Source organism: Panulirus ornatus, chromosome 2 (assembly GCF_036320965.1).
Source record: "Panulirus ornatus isolate Po-2019 chromosome 2, ASM3632096v1, whole genome shotgun sequence".
NCBI classification, from domain to species: Eukaryota; Metazoa; Arthropoda; class Malacostraca; order Decapoda; family Palinuridae; genus Panulirus; species Panulirus ornatus.
The window spans coordinates 105337582-105354056 of record NC_092225.1 but is presented as its reverse complement, the minus strand read 5'-3'; the positions used below and the strand labels follow the sequence as shown (position 1 = coordinate 105354056).

At 41.7% G+C, this 16475-nt stretch overlaps 1 protein-coding gene across 1 annotated transcript in view; it reads left to right on the top strand.

Annotated features, from left to right (window-relative positions):
* Positions 1-16475, top strand: part of LOC139759137 (tubulin beta-4B chain-like) — a 176182-nt gene that overhangs the window by 136427 nt on the left and 23280 nt on the right. Inside the window, exons 6-7 of the mRNA XM_071681134.1 lie at positions 4737-4876; positions 8729-8914. Coding sequence (XP_071537235.1) covers positions 4737-4876; positions 8729-8914 — 326 coding nt within the window. The remainder of the gene's footprint in view (positions 1-4736; positions 4877-8728; positions 8915-16475) is intronic.

The window sequence follows — 16475 nt, the reverse complement described above, 5'->3', positions numbered from 1 at the left end:
ACTTCCCAAGCTCTCTCATCCCCAACAGACTTCATACTTGCCCCTCTTTCCAAAACTCTTGCATTCACCTCCCTAACAACCCCATCCATAAACAAATTAAACAACCATGGAAACATCACACACCCCTGCTGCAAACCTACATTTACTGAGAACCAATCACTTTCCTCTCTTCCTACACGTACACATGCCTTACATCCTCGATAAAAACTTTTCACTGCTTCTAACAACTTGCCTCCCACACCATATATTCTTAATACCTTCCACAGAGCATCTCTATCAACTCTATCATATGCCTTCTCCAGATCCATAAATGCTACATACAAATCCATTTGCTTTTCTAAGTATTTCTCACATACATTCTTCAAAGCAAACACCTGATCCACACATCCTCTACCACTTCTGAAACCACACTGCTCTTCCCCAATCTGATGCTCTGTACATGCCTTCACCCTCTCAATCAATATCCTCCCATATAATTTACCAGGAATACTCAACAAACTTATACCTCTGTAATTTGAGCACTCACTCTTATCCCCTTTGCCTTTGTACAATGGCACTATGCACGCATTCCGCCAATCCTCAGGCACCTCACCATGAGTCATACATACATTAAATAACCTTACCAACCAGTCAACAATACAGTCACCCCCTTTTTTAATAAATTCCACTGCAATACCATCCAAACCTGCTGCCTTGCCGGCTTTCATCTTCCGCAAAGCTTTTACTACCTCTTCTCTGTTTACCAAATCATTTTCCCTAACCCTCTCACTTTGCACACCACCTCGACCAAAACACCCTATATCTGCCACTCTATCATCAAACACATTCAACAAACCTTCAAAATACTCACTCCATCTCCTTCTCACATCACCACTACTTGTTATCACCTCCCCATTTGCGCCCTTCACTGAAGTTCCCATTTGCTCCCTTGTCTTACGCACTTTATTTACCTCCATCCAGAACATCTTTTTATTCTCCCTAAAATTTAATGATACTCTCTCACCCCAACTCTCATTTGCCCTCTTTTTCACCTCTTGCACCTTTCTCTTGACCTCCTGTCTCTTTCTTTTATACATCTCCCACTCAATTGCATTTTTTCCCTGCAAAAATCGTCCAAATGCCTCTCTCTTCTCTTTCACTAATACTCTTACTTCTTCATCCCACCACTCACTACCCTTTCTAATCAACCCACCTCCCACTCTTCTCTCCATATATCTAAACCATTTCAGGACACCCTGTTCTGCTTTCTCAGCCACACTCTTTTTATTACCTCACATCTCACTTACTTGATCAAACCTCCCTACACCACATTTTGTCCTCAAACATTTCATTTCCAACACACACCCTCTTCTGCACAGCCTTATCTATAGCCCATATCTCTTATCCATGTAATATTGTTGGGACTACTATACCCTCAAACATACTCATTGTTGTCCTCCCAGATAACATTCTTTCTTTTTATACATTCTTCAGTGCTTCCAGAACCTTTGCTGTATTACTAATCTTATGACTCATTTCTTCTTCCATGGTTTCATTTGCTGCCATGTCAACAGCTAGGTATCTAAGTAAAACACCTCACTTCCTTCAATTTTTCTCCATTCAAACTCACATCCCAACTAACCTGTCCTTCATTCCTGCTAAACCTAATAAACTTGCTTTTATTTACATTTACTCTCAGCTTCTTCCTTTCACAAACTCTTTCAAACTCAGCCACCAACTTCTGAAGTTTCTCACTCAAGTCTGCCACTAGTGCTGTATTATCAGCATCCAACAACTGACTCTTTTCTCAGGCCCTATCATCCCCCACAGACTGCATACATGTCCCATCTCTCCAAGTCTGCCATATTTATCTCTCTCACCACCCTATCATAAACAAGTTAAACAACCCTGCTGCAGAACAACCTTCACTTGGAACCATTAGCTCTCCTCCCTTCCTACTTCTACACGTGCCTTACCCCCTTGATAAAAACTCTGCTAGCAGCTTTCCTCTCATGCCTTACATTTAACCTTCCTCAAGGCATCTCTATCAACCCTATGATATACTTTCTCCAAAAATGCCCCATCTGTTACAATAAGTATTTCTCACACACATTCTTTGATGCAAACATGATCCACACACTCTCTTCCATATCTGAAATCACATTGTTCCTCCTCAGCCTAATGCTTTGTACATTCCTTCACCCTTTCGATTAATCCCCTCCCATGGAACATACAGCAAGCTTATACCTCTGTAGTTTGAACTCTCACCTTTATTCCCCTTGCCTTTATAGAATAGCACCATACATCCATTCTGCCAGTCTTCAGGCATCTCACAATGATCCATTCATATATCAAAATTCCTTATTAACCAATCAGCAACAGTCATCCCTTTTCTTAAATTATCTGCAATCCCTCTACTTCAGTTGTCTTGCCATATCTCATTTTACACAAGGCTTTTACCACTTCTACCTTCACCAAACCACTCTCCATGACATGCTCTCACTTTGCATTCCACTCCAGTCCAAACACCCTATATCTACCACCCAATCTTCAAGCACATTCAACATTCCTTGAAGGTACTCACTACATCTACTCACTTCACCACTACCTGTTACCACTTCCCCCTTTGTCTCCTTTACCGATGTTCCTATTGATTCTCTTGTTTTTCTTGAATTATCATCCTCCTTTCCAAAATCTCCTTAAAGTTTATTGATACTTGCTTACTCCAACACTCATTTGCACTTTTTTTTCAGCCCCTGTACCTTCCTCCTTACCTCCTGCCACTTTTTCTTATACATCCCCAAATCATTTGCTCACTAGCCATATAAGTACTGCCCAAGCACCTGTTTTCCCTTTCACGAGCAACTTTTACTTCTTCATCCCACAACTCACTTCCCTTTCTAATCTGCCCCCTCCCACCTTTTGCATGCAACATGTATCTCTTGCATGTGCCAGCACTTCTTCTTGAAATACCTCCTATTCTAGCATGAAAAATAATGTAAGCCATTGCTTAAACCTAGTATAGTAATTCAGTGAAGATATCCTGCATTATCTCTTATTATTTAAACAATTGGTTCTCCCATGAACAACAATGGCGTCATCTGAATGTGAACACACTTATGCTGATATTTATAATGCATTTAAATCATTCTACTTTCTGTTGTATAAGTCCCACAGAGTATTCCTTGGTGTATCTCAGTCACTTCATATATGTTCTGACTCGAACTAGTGAAAGCATGTTGATCCTTGTCTAGTTTATTCTTTCTCACATTCTCCTCTCACCCTCCTGAATGTTCAGGCCCTGACACTCCAAATCCTCCTTCAATTCATCCTTTCATTGCCTTCTTGGTCTCCTCCTCTCTTCTTTCCCATACAGGCCTCATAATTGATAACTTTTATAGGGGAAAAAATGTAATGAAAACTGTATGTACAGTTAGGGTACGCCATATATTTGCCTTCCATGGAAAAGAAAAAAGTAAAGTGAGACTTTATCACAACCTTTTAGTTTCTAGCAGTGAACAATTCTTCTTGAGATACAAAGATAGAACAGCAGAGGCCAAAAAAGAAGCAAAGCCAAAAATTGATAGAAAAGATGTAAATATGTATTTGTTTATGGATGGGGTTGTTAGGGAGGTGAATGCAAGAGTTTTGGAAAGAGGGGCAAGTATGAAGTCTGTTGGGGATGAGAGAGCTTGGGAAGTGAGTCAGTTGTTGTTCGCTGATGATACAGCGCTGGTGGCTGATTCATGTGAGAAACTGCAGAAGCTGGTGACTGAGTTTGGTAAAGTGTGTGAAAGAAGAAAGTTAAGAGTAAATGTGAATAAGAGCAAGGTTATTAGGTACAGTAGGGTTGAGGGTCAATTCAATTGGGAGGTGAGTTTGAATGGAGAAAAACTGGAGGAAGTGAAGTGTCTTAGATATCTGGGAGTGGATCTGGCAGCGGATGGAACCATGGAAGCGGAAGTGGATCATAGGGTGGGGGAGGGGGCGAAAATTCTGGGAGCCTTGAAGAATGTGTGGAAGTCGAGAACATTATCTCGGAAAGCAAAAATGGGTATGTTTGAAGGAATAGTGGTTCCAACAATGTTGTATGGTTGCGAGGCGTGGACTATGGATAGAGTTGTGCGCAGGAGGATGGATGTGCTGGAAATGAGATGTTTGAGGACAATGTGTGGTGTGAGGTGGTTTGATCGAGTAAGTAACGTAAGGGTAAGAGAGATGTGTGGAAATAAAAAGAGCGTGGTTGAGAGAGCAGAAGAGGGTGTTTTGAAATGGTTTGGTCACATGGAGAGAATGAGTGAGGAAAGATTGACCAAGAGGATATATGTGTCGGAGGTGGAGGGAACGAGGAGAAGAGGGAGACCAAATTGGAGGTGGAAATATGGAGTGAAAAAGATTTTGTGTGATCGGGGCCTGAACATGCAGGAGGGTGAAAGGAGGGCAAAGAATAGAGTGAATTGGAGCGATGTGGTATACCGGGGTTGACGTTCTGTCAGTGGATTGAATCAAGGCATGTGTATGGGGGTGGGTTGGGCCATTTCTTTCGTCTGTTTCCTTGCGCTACCTCGCAAACGCGGGAGACAGCGACAAAAAAAAAAAAAAAAAAATGTATTTTTATAATATGAAAGTAGTGGATGAACAGAATGAGCTGTTATGAACTTGCATGATTGCAGGGAACATGTAAGAGCATAGAACTCCCTCCCCATACTGGGCAAATAGGTGATCACATTGATTTTGAACCAGCATTTTCTTTTCAGGTAACAATGTCTGGTGTTACAACTTGTTTGCGGTTCCCTGGCCAATTGAATGCTGATCTCAGGAAACTTGCTGTAAACATGGTGCCTTTTCCTCGCCTTCACTTCTTCATGCCTGGATTTGCACCTCTTACATCAAGAGGGTATGATTTCTTGCTGAATTATCCTTACTGCATGTATGACATAGAAAATATGATAAAGCCAAGGAAGAAAACTGTTTCTTACCTTAACCTTTACATAACATCAAAGGTGTAGATGACCTAAGATTTTCTTTTTTTTTTCATTATGGCTTAGGCATATACAGTGATAATTCTTGAAATGGCTCCTTCAACTTCGAGTTGAAATATATGACAATTAATGCTTGTTGTGGCAACCTATACACGTTTACCAAATACTACAGTGTAGATTTTTTTTCCATATACTTGTCAGTCTATGTATAGTTGTCAAGGAGGCCTGTAAGAGATGTCCCTTCACATTCTGTAATAATTTGTTAAGCGGAATGCCCCTAAAAGATAAGAGATATTAGTAGAAAGAACTCTTAGTAATTATACATGTTCATGACAAAAACACCTTAAAAAATACCACACACACTAAGCATGGTGGACAGTATTTCTAGAGTACCTTATACATCTGGCAGCAGTACCACATGAGAGAAAGGGTGCATAACACATGTAAATGATATTTAAAAAACCCAAGTCGAGTCTTTTATCATCCTTAGAAAATCATGTTCTTAGTTAACTGGAATAACAAACTGATGGAGATATGATGATGAAAACACACTTAAGAAATGAATAGATAATTCTGGGAGCTTTAAGTCCTAGGTTATGGGCAAAATATGGAGCCCCCAGAATTATTTGTTTATTTCTCCAGTGTTCATTTTATCTTCATCGAACAATGCAACAATACATTTTCGCAATTTTATGAAGAAGTACCAGAAGAGATTGAGTGCAGAATGGAAAAAGGTGAGGGGAAATGACATAAGGGGAATGGGGGAGGAATGGGATGTATATAGGGAAACAGTGATGGCTTGCACAAAAGATGCCTATGGCATGAGAGAGGTGAGAGGTGGGCAGATCAGAAAGGGTAGTGAGTGGTGGGATGAAGTAAGATTGTCAGTGAAAGAGAAGAGAGAGGCATTTGGATGATTTTTGCAGGGAAATAATGCAAATGACTGGGAGATGTATAAAAGAATGAGGCAAGAGGTCTAGAGAAAGGTGCAAGAGGTGAAAAAGAGGGCAAATGAAAGTTGGGGTGAGAGAGTATCATTAAATCGTAGGAAGAATAAAAAGATGTTTTGGAAGGAGGTAAATAAAGTGAGTAAGACAAGAGAACAAATAGGAACATCAGTGAAGGGGGCTACTGGGAAGGTAACGAGAAATGGTGAAGTGAGAGGGATATGGAGTGAGTATTTTGAAGTTTTGTTGAATGTGTTTGATGATAGAGTGGCAGATATAGGATGTTTTGGTCGAGGTGATGTGCAAAGTGAGAGGGTCAGGGAGAATGATTTGGTAAACAGAGGAGAGGTAGTGAAAGCTTTGCGGAAGATGAAAGCCAGCAAGGCAGTGGGTTTGGATGGTATTGCTGTGGAATTTATCAAAAAAGGAGGTGACTGTGTTGTTGACTGGTTGGTGAGGATATTCAATGTATGTATGGTTCATGGTGAAGTGCCTGAGGATTGGCGTAATGCATGCGTAGTGCCATTGTACAAAGGCAAAGGGGATAAAGGTGAGTGCTCAAATTACAGAGGTATAAGTTTTTTGAGTATTCCTGGGAAATTATATGGGAGGGTATTGATTGAAAGGGTGAAGGCATATACAGAGCATCAGACTGGGGAAGAGCAGTGTGGTTTCAGAAGTGGTAGAGGATGTTTGGATCAGGTGTTTGCTTTGAAGAATGTATGTGAGAAATACTCAGAAAAACAAATGTATTTGTATGTAGCATTTATGGATTTGGAGAAGACATATGATAGAGCTGATAGAGATGCTTTGTGGAAGGTATTAAGAGTAGTTGGTGTGGGAGGTAAGTTGTGAGAAGCAGTGAAAAGTTTTTATCAAGGATGTAAGGCATGTGTATGAGTAGGAAGAGAGGAAAGTGATTGGTTCCCAGTGAAAGTCGGTTTGCGCAGGGTTGCGTGATGTCTCCTTGGTTGCTTAGCTTGTATGCAGTCTGTTGTGGATGGGAGGGCTTGGGAAGTGAGTCAGCTGTTGTTTGCTGATGATACAGCACTGATGACTGAGTTTGGTAAGTGTGTGAAAGGAGAAAGCTGAGAGTAAATGCAAATAAGAGCAAGGTTATTAGGTTCAGTGGGGTTGAGGGACAAGTAAACTGGGAGGTAAGTTTGAATGGAGAAAAACTCGAGGAAGTGAAGTGTTTTAGATATCTGGGAGTGGATTTGGCAGTGGATGGAACCATGGAAGCGGAAGTGAATCACAGGATGGGGGAGGGGGTGAAGGTTCTGGGAGCAATGAAGAATGTGTGAAAGGCAAGAACGTTATCTCCGAAAGCAAAAATGGGTATGTTTGAAAGAATAGTGGTTCCAACAATATTATATGGTTGTGAGGCATGGGCTATAGATAGGGTTGTGCAGAAGAGGGTGGATGTGCTGGAAATGAGATGTTTGAGGACAGTATGTGGCATGAGGTGGTTTGATCGAGTAAGTAATGAAAAGGTAGAGATGTGTGGTAATAAAAGGAGTGTGGTTGAGAGACCAGAAGAGGGTGTATTGAAATGGTTTGGTCACATGGAGAGAATGAGTGAGGAAAGATTGACAAAGCAGATATATTTGTCAGAGGTGGAGGGAATGAGAAGCTGGAGACCAAATTGGAGGTGGAAAGATGGAGTGAAAAAGATTTTGAGTGATTGGGGCCTGAATATACAGGAAGGTGAAAGGCGCGCAAGGAATAGAGTGAATTGGAATGATTTGGTATACCGAGGTTGACGTGCTATCAATGGTTTGAACCTGGGCATGTGAAGCTTCTGGGGTAAACTATGGAAAGTTTATGGGGCCTGGATGTGGAAAGGGAGCTGTGGTTTTGGTGCATTACACATGACAGCTAAAGACTGAGTGTGAACGAATGTGGCCTTTGTTGTCTTTTCCTAGCATTACCTCACATGCGCACGGGAGGAGGGGATGCCATTTCATGTGTGGCGGGTGGTGGCGGGAATGGATGAAGGCAGCATGTATGAATATGTACGTGTGTATATATGTATATGTCTGTGTATGTATATGTATGTATCCATTGAAATTTATAGGTATGTATATGTGCGTGTGTGGGCGTTTATGTATATACATGTGTATGTGGATGGGTTGGGCCATTCTTTTGTCTGTTTCCTTGCGCTACCTCGTTAACGCAGGAAACAGCGATAAAGTATAAAAAAAGAATAATAAAATGAAGATATTTGTTGAATATTTGAGAATATCCTGCACACAAAGTATACAGTGGATATTAGGACTGCCATTGTGAAAGGATAGACAAAGTAGGTAGGAAATCATATAATTTCTTTTTTGCACTGCAAGTTGTATGTTTGTTGTTAATTTTGTTGTGTTTCTTACTCTCTTTACCACATCATTGAAATCTGGATAAGTACCATTCATAGGAGGTGTGTATAGCAATACAAATACAACGTCTATAAGCAATAAAAAAGATTACCTTCATGTTTTCAAGATTGTGACATAAAGGGTCAAATTTAATGTTTTTGTATACAAAATAGTTGGGTTTGGATCAAAATTAGGGTAAGAATGGTTTCCATGAAACAGCATATTTATAGCAGTCTTACCTAACCCTTTATGATTTGTTTATAGGACTTGGCCAAAGGTGTTAGACCATGTTTCTTTGCTCTTTTATTTCATTTTTTATAGCATAACGGTCTGTAAAAGTTGTAACATATATAAGAAAGATTATGCATGCAACACCGTATTCCAGCTATGAGAGGTGTACAGATACATTACATTATACTGTTCATTCTCTTTTCATTGATGTATTACCTTAATACAGGTCCCAGAGCTACAGAGCCCTCACAGTCCCAGAGTTGACACAACAGATGTTTGACAGCAAGAACATGATGACTGCCTGTGATCCCCGTCATGGCCGTTACCTCACAGTTGCTGCTATTTTCAGAGGAAAGATGTCTATGAAGGAAGTTGATGAACAGATGCTATCAGTTCAGAACAAAAATTCTGGGTAATTGTTATGAAATCTTTTGCAGTTGTATAATTATTCATGGAATGGTTCTGAAATTGATGCCATAGTGCAGACACATTCCTGGGATTTGTGTACATTTTTCCAAAGTCTGTGTAATATCAAACCAGTGTAAAAGAGCAGTCTATGGTGGTGGAAAGCATTCTAAATTTTATTCTTTCGGATAGAAGAATAGTAAGATAGCAATGAGGCATGAGCTGAGTAGGATATATTCTCAATGTTTTAACAGTTGTCTTCCTCAGGTTATTAGGTTGAATAGGATTGAGGGACACGTTCATTGGGATGTAAGTTTTAATGGAGAAAACTTGGAGAAAGTAAAGTCTTTTAGATATCTGGGAGTAGACTTAGCAGGGGATGGAAACATGGAAGCTGAATTGAGTCACGTGAGGAGTGTGTGTGTGTGTGTGTCTGGGAGTGATGGAGAATGTATGGAAAAAGAGAACATTATCTCAGGGAGCAAAAATGGCTATATTTGAAGGAATGATAGTTCAAACAGTATTATATGGTTACAAGGCATGGGCTGTAGATAGGGTTGTACAGAGGAGGGTGGATGTGTTGGAAATGAAATATTTGAGGACAATACATGGTGTGATGTGGTTGGATTGAGTAAGTAACAAAAGGGTAAGAAAGATGTATGGTAATAAAGTTGAGAGAGCAGAAGAGGGTGTGTTGAAATGGTTTGGACATATGGAGAGAATTAATGACGAATGATTGACAAAGAGAATATATGTGTCAGAGGTGGAGAGAACAAGGAGAAGCCGGAGACCAAATTGGAGGTGGAAGGATGGAGTGAATAACATTTTGAGTGATTGGGGCCTGAACATACAGGAGGGTAAATGGTGTGCAAGGAATAGAGTGAATTGGAGCGATGTGGTATACTGGGGTCGATGTGCTGTGAGTGGACTGAATCAGGGCGTGTGAAGCGTCTGGGGTAAACCATTGAAAGGTCTGTGGAGCCTGGATATGGATAGGGAGCTGTGGTTTTGGTGCATTCATGACAGTTAGAGACTGAGTGTGAACGAATGTGGCCTTTTTTTTGTCTTTTCCGGGCCCTACCTCACTGAAGGCGGGAATGCTATTTCCTGTGTGGTGGGGTGGCGACAGGAATGGATGAAGGCAAGCAAGTATGAATATGTACAGGTGTATATATAGGTACATGTCTGTTTATGTATATGTATGTATATGTGCATGGATGGGTGTTTATGTATATATATAAGTTTATGAGTGGATGCACCATTCTTCATCTGTTTCCTTGCACTACCTCACAGATGTAGGAACAGTGATTAGGTAAAATAATGGAAGGTAACTAAAAGGAGTGGGAGCATACAGCTGGAAATCCCCCTCATTTCATTTAAATTTCTATAAAGAGAAACAGAATAATAGATATATATATTTTCTTTCAAACTATTCGCCATTTCCTGCGTTAGCGAGGTAGCGTTAAGAACAGAGGACTGGGCCTTGGAGGGAATATCCTCACCTGGCCCCCTTCTCTGTTCCTTGTTTTGGAAAATTAAAAAAAAAACGAGAGGGGAAGATTTCCAGCCCCCCGCTCCCTATATATATATATATATATATATATATATATATATATATATATATGATGTGAGAAGGAGATGGAGTGAGTATTTTGAAGGTTTGTTGAATGTGTTTGATGATAGAGTGTCAGATATAGGGTGTTTTGGTCGAGGTGGTGTGCAAAGTGAGAGGGTTAGGGAAAATGATTTGGTAAACAGAGAAGAGGTAGTAAAAGCTTTGCGGAAGATGAAAGCCGGCAAGGCAACAGGTTTGGATGGTATTGCAGTGGAATTTATTAAAAAAGGGGGTGACTGTATTATTGACTGGTTGGTAAGGTTATTAAATGTATGTATGACTCATGGTGAAGTGCCTGAGGATTGGCGGAATGCATGCATAGTGCCATTGTACAAAGGCAAAGGGGATAAGAGTGAGTGCTCAAATTACAGAGGTATAAGTTTGTTGAGTATTCCTGGTAAATTATATGGGAGGGTATTGATTGAGAGGTTGAAGGCATGTACAGAGCATCAGATTGGGGAAGAGCAGTGTGGTTTCAGAAGTGGTAGAGGATGTGTGGATCAGGTGTCTGCTTTGAAGAATGTATGTGAGAAATACTTAGAAAAGTAAATGGATTTGTATGTAGCATTTATGGATCTGGAGAAGGCATATGATAGAGTTGATAGAGATGCTCTGTGGAAGGCATTAAGAATATATGGTGTGGGAGGCAAGTTGTTAGAAGCAGTGAAAAGTTTTTATCGAGGATGTAAGGCATGTGTACGTGTAGGAAGAGAGGAAAGTGATTGGTTCTCAGTGAATATAGGTTTGCAGCAGGGGTGTGTGATGTCTCCATGGTTGTTTAATTTGTTTATGGATGGGGTTGTTAGGGAGGTGAATGCAAGAGTTTTGGAAAGAGGGGCAAGTATGAAGTCTGTTGAGGATGAGAGAGCTTGGGAAGTGAGTCAGTTGTTGTTCGCTGATGGTACAGCGCTGGTGGCTGATTCATGTGAGAAACTGCAGAAGCTGGTGACTGAGTTTGGTAAAGTGTGTGAAAGAAGAAAGTTAAGAGTAAATGTGAATAAGAGCAAGGTTATTAGGTACAGTAGGGTTGAGGGTCAAGTCATTTGGGAGGTAAGTTTGAATGGAGAAAAACTGGAGGAAGAAAAGTGTTTTAGATATCTGGGAGTGGATCTGGCAGCGAATGGAACCATGGAAGCGGAAGTGGATCATAGGGTGGGGGAGGGGGCGAAAATTCTGGGAGCCTTGAAGAATGTGTGGAAGTCGAGAACATTATCTCGGAAAGCAAAAATGGGTATGTTTGAAGGAATAGTGGTTCCAACAATGTTGTATGGTTGCGAGGCATAGGCTATGGATAGAGTTGTGCGCAGGAGGATGATGTGCTGGAAATGAGATGTTTGAGGACAATGTGTGGTGTGAGGTGGTAAATTATATGGGAGGGTATTGATTGAGAGGGTGAAGGCATGTACAGAGCATCAGATTGGGGAAGAGCAGTGTGGTTTCAGAAGTGGTAGAGGATGTGTGGATCAGGTGTTTGCTTTGAAGAATGTATGTGAGAAATACTTAGAAAAGCAAATGGATTTGTATGTAGCATTTATGGATCTGGAGAAGGCATATGATAGAGTTGATAGAGATGCTCTGTGGAAGGTATTAAGAATATATGGTGTGGGAGGCAAGTTGTTAAAAGCAGTGAAAAGTTTTTATCGAGGATGTAAGGCATGTGTACGTGTAGGAAGAGAGGAAAGTGATTGGTTCTCAGTGAATGTAGGTTTGCGGCAGGGGTGTGTGATGTCTCCATGGTTGTTTAATTTGTTTATGGATGGGGTTGTTAGGGAGGTGAATGCAAGAGTTTTGGAAAGAGGGGCAAGTATGAAGTCTGTTGGGGATGAGAGAGCTTGGGAAGTGAGTCAGTTGTTGTTCGCTGATGATACAGCGCTGGTGGCTGATTCATGTGAGAAACTGCAGAAGCTGGTGACTGAGTTTGGTAAAGTGTGTGAAAGAAGAAAGTTAAGAGTAAATGTGAATAAGAGCAAGGTTATTAGGTACAGTAGGGTTGAGGGTCAAGTCAATTGGGAGGTGAGTTTGAATGGAGAAAAACTGGAGGAAGTGAAGTGTTTTAGATATCTGGGAGTGGATCTGGCAGCGGATGGAACCATGGAAGCGGAAGTGGATCATAGGGTGGGGGAGGGGGCGAAAATTCTGGGAGCCTTGAAGAATGTGTGGAAGTCGAGAACATTATCTCGGAAAGCAAAAATGGGTATGTTTGAAGGAATAGTGGTTCCAACAATGTTGTATGGTTGCGAGGTGTGGGCTATGGATAGAGTGGTGCGCAGGAGGATGGATGTGCTGGAAATGAGATGTTTGAGGACAATGTGTGGTGTGAGGTGGTTTGATCGAGTAAGTAACGTAAGGGTAAGAGAGATGTGTGGAAATAAAAAGAGCGTGGTTGAGAGAGCAGAAGAGGGTGTTTTGAAATGGTTTGGGCACATGGAGAGAATGAGTGAGGAAAGATTGACCAAGAGGATATATGTGTCGGAGGTGGAGGGAACGAGGAGAAGAGGGAGACCAAATTGGAGGTGGAAAGATGGAGTGAAGAAGATTTTGTGTGATCGGGGCCTGAACATGCAGGAGGGTGAAAGGAGGGCAAGGAATAGAGTGAATTGGAGCGATGTGGTATACCGGGGTTGACGTGCTGTCAGTGGATTGAATCAGGGCATGTGAAGCGTCTGGGGTAAACCATGGAAAGCTATGTAGGTATGTATATTTGCGTGTGTGGACGTATGTATATACATGTGTATGGGGGTGGGTTGGGCCATTTCTTTCGTCTGTTTCCTTGCGCTACCTCGCAAACGCGGGAGACAGCGACAAAGCAAAAAAAAAAATATATATATATATATATTTTTTTTTTTATATTTTGTAGCTGTCTCCCGCGTTTGCGAGGTAGCGCAAGGAAACAGACGAAAGAAATGGCCCAACCCCCCCCATACACATGTACATACACACGTCCACACACGCAAATGTACATACCTACACAGCTTTCCATGGTTTACCCCGGACGCTTCACATGCCTTGATTCAATCCACTGACAGCACGTCAACCCCTGTATACCACATCGCTCCAATTCACTCTATTCCTTGCCCTCCTTTCACCCTCCTGCATGTTCAGGCCCCGATCACACAAAATCCTTTTCACTCCATCTTTCCACCTCCAATTTGGTCTCCCTCTTCTCCTCGTTCCCTCCACCTCCGACACATATATCCTCTTGGTCAATCTTTCCTCACTCATTCTCTCCATGTGCCCAAACCATTTCAAAACACCCTCTTCTGCTCTCTCAACCACGCTCTTTTTATTTCCACACATCTCTCTTACCCTTACGTTACTTACTCGATCAAACCACCTCACACCACACATTGTCCTCAAACATCTCATTTCCAGCACATCCATCTTCCTGCGCACAACTCTATCCATAGCCCACGCCTCGCAACCATACAACATTGTTGGAACCACTATTCCTTCAAACATACCCATTTTTGCTTTCCGGGATAATGTTCTCGACTTCCACACATTTTTCAAGGCTCCCAAAATTTTCGCCCCCTCCCCCACCCTATGATCCACTTCCGCTTCCATGGTTCCATCCGCTGACAGATCCACTCCCAGATATCTAAAACACTTCACTTCCTCAGGTTTTTCTCCATTCAAACTCACCTCCCAATTGACTTGACCCTCAACCCTACTGTACTTAATAACCTTGCTCTTATTCACATTTACTCTTAACTTTCTTCTTCCACACACTTTACCAAACTCCGTCACCAGCTTCTGCAGTTTCTCACATGAATCCGCCACCAGCGCTGTATCATCAGCGAACAACAACTGACTCACTTCCCAAGCTCTCTCATCCCCAACAGACTTCATACTTGCCCCTCTTTCCAAAACTCTTGCATTTACCTCCCTAACAACCCCATCCATAAACAAATTAAACAACCATGGAGACATCACACACCCCTGCCGCAAACCTACATTCACTGAGAACCAATCACTTTCCTCTCTTCCTACACGTACACATGCCTTACATCCTCGATAAAAACTTTTCACTGCTTCTAACAACTTGCCTCCCACACCATATATTCTTAATACCTTCCACAGAGCATCTCTATCAACTTTATCATATGCCTTCTCCAGATCCATAAATGCTACATACAAATCCATTTGCTTTTCTAAGTATTTCTCACATACATTCTTCAAAGCAAACACCTGATCCACACATCCTCTACCACTTCTGAAACCACACTGCTCTTCCCCAATCTGATGCTCTGTACATGCCTTCACCCTCTCAATCAATACCCTCCCATATAATTTACCAGGAATACTCAACAAACTTATACCTCTGTAATTTGAGCACTCACTCTTATCCCCTTTGCCTTTGTTCAATGGCACTATGCACGCATTCCGCCAATCCTCAGGCACCTCACCATGAGTCATACATACATTAAATAACCTTACCAACCAGTCAACAATACAGTCACCCCCTGTTTTAATAAATTCCACTGCAATACCATCCAAACCTGCTGCCTTGCCGGCTTTCATCTTCCGCAAAGCTTTTACTACCTCTTCTCTGTTTACCAAATCATTTTCCCTAACCCTCTCACTTTGCACACCACCTCGACCAAAACACCCTATATCTGCCACTCTGTCATCAGACACATTCAACAAACCTTCAAAATACTCATTCCATCTCCTTCTCACATCACCACTACTTGTTATCACCTCCCCATTTACGCCCTTCACTGAAGTTCCCATTTGCTCCCTTGTCTTACGCACCCTATTTACCTCCTTCCAGAACATCTTTTTATTCTCCCTAAAATTTACTGATAGTCTCTCACCCCAACTCTCATTTGCCCTTTTTTTCACCTCTTGCACCTTTCTCTTGACCTCCTGTCTCTTTCTTTTATACTTCTCCCACTCAATTGCATTTTTTCCCTGCAAAAATCGTCCAAATGCCTCTCTCTTCTCTTTCACTAATACTCTTACTTCTTCATCCCACCAATCACTACCCTTTCTAAACAGCCCTCCTCCCACTCTTCTCATGCCACAAGCATCTTTTGCGCAATCCATCACTGATTCCCTAAATACATCCCATTCCTCCCCCACTCCCCTTACTTCCCTTGTTCTCACCTTTTTCCATTCTGTACACAGTCTCTCCTGATACTTCTTCACACAGGTCTCCTTCCCAAGCTCACTTACTCTCACCACCTTCTTCACCCCAACATTCACTCTTCTTTTCTGAAAACCCATACTAATCTTCACCTTAGCCTCCACAAGATAATGATCAGACATCCCTCCAGTTGCACCTCTCAGCACATTGACATCCAAAAGTCTCTCTTTCGCACACCTGTCAATTAACACGTAATCCAATAACGCTCTCTGGCCATCTCTCCTACTTACATAAGTATACTTATGTATATCTCGCTTTTTAAACCAGGTATTCCCAATCATCAGTCCTTTTTCAGCACATAAATCTACAAGCTCTTCACCATTTCCATTTACAACACTGAACACCCCATGCATACCAATTATTCCCTCAACTGCCACATTACTCACCTTTGCATTCAAATCACCCATCACTATAACCCGGTCTCGTGCATCAAAACCGCTAACACACTCATTTAGCTGCTCCCAAAACACTTGCCTCTCATGATCTTTCTTCTCATGCCCAGGTGCATATGCACCAATAATCACCCACCTCTCTCCATCAACTTTCAATTTTACCCATATTAATCGAGAATTTACTTTCTTACATTCTATCACATACTCCCACAACTCCTGTTTCAGGAGTATTGCTACTCCTTCCCTTGCTCTTGTCCTCTCACTAACCCCTGACTTCACTCCCCAGACATTTCCAAACCACTCTTCCCCTTTACCCTTGAGCTTCGTTTCACTCAGAGCCAAAACATCCAGGTTCCTTTCCTCAAACATACTACCTATCTCTCCTTTTTTCACATCTTGGTTACATCCACAC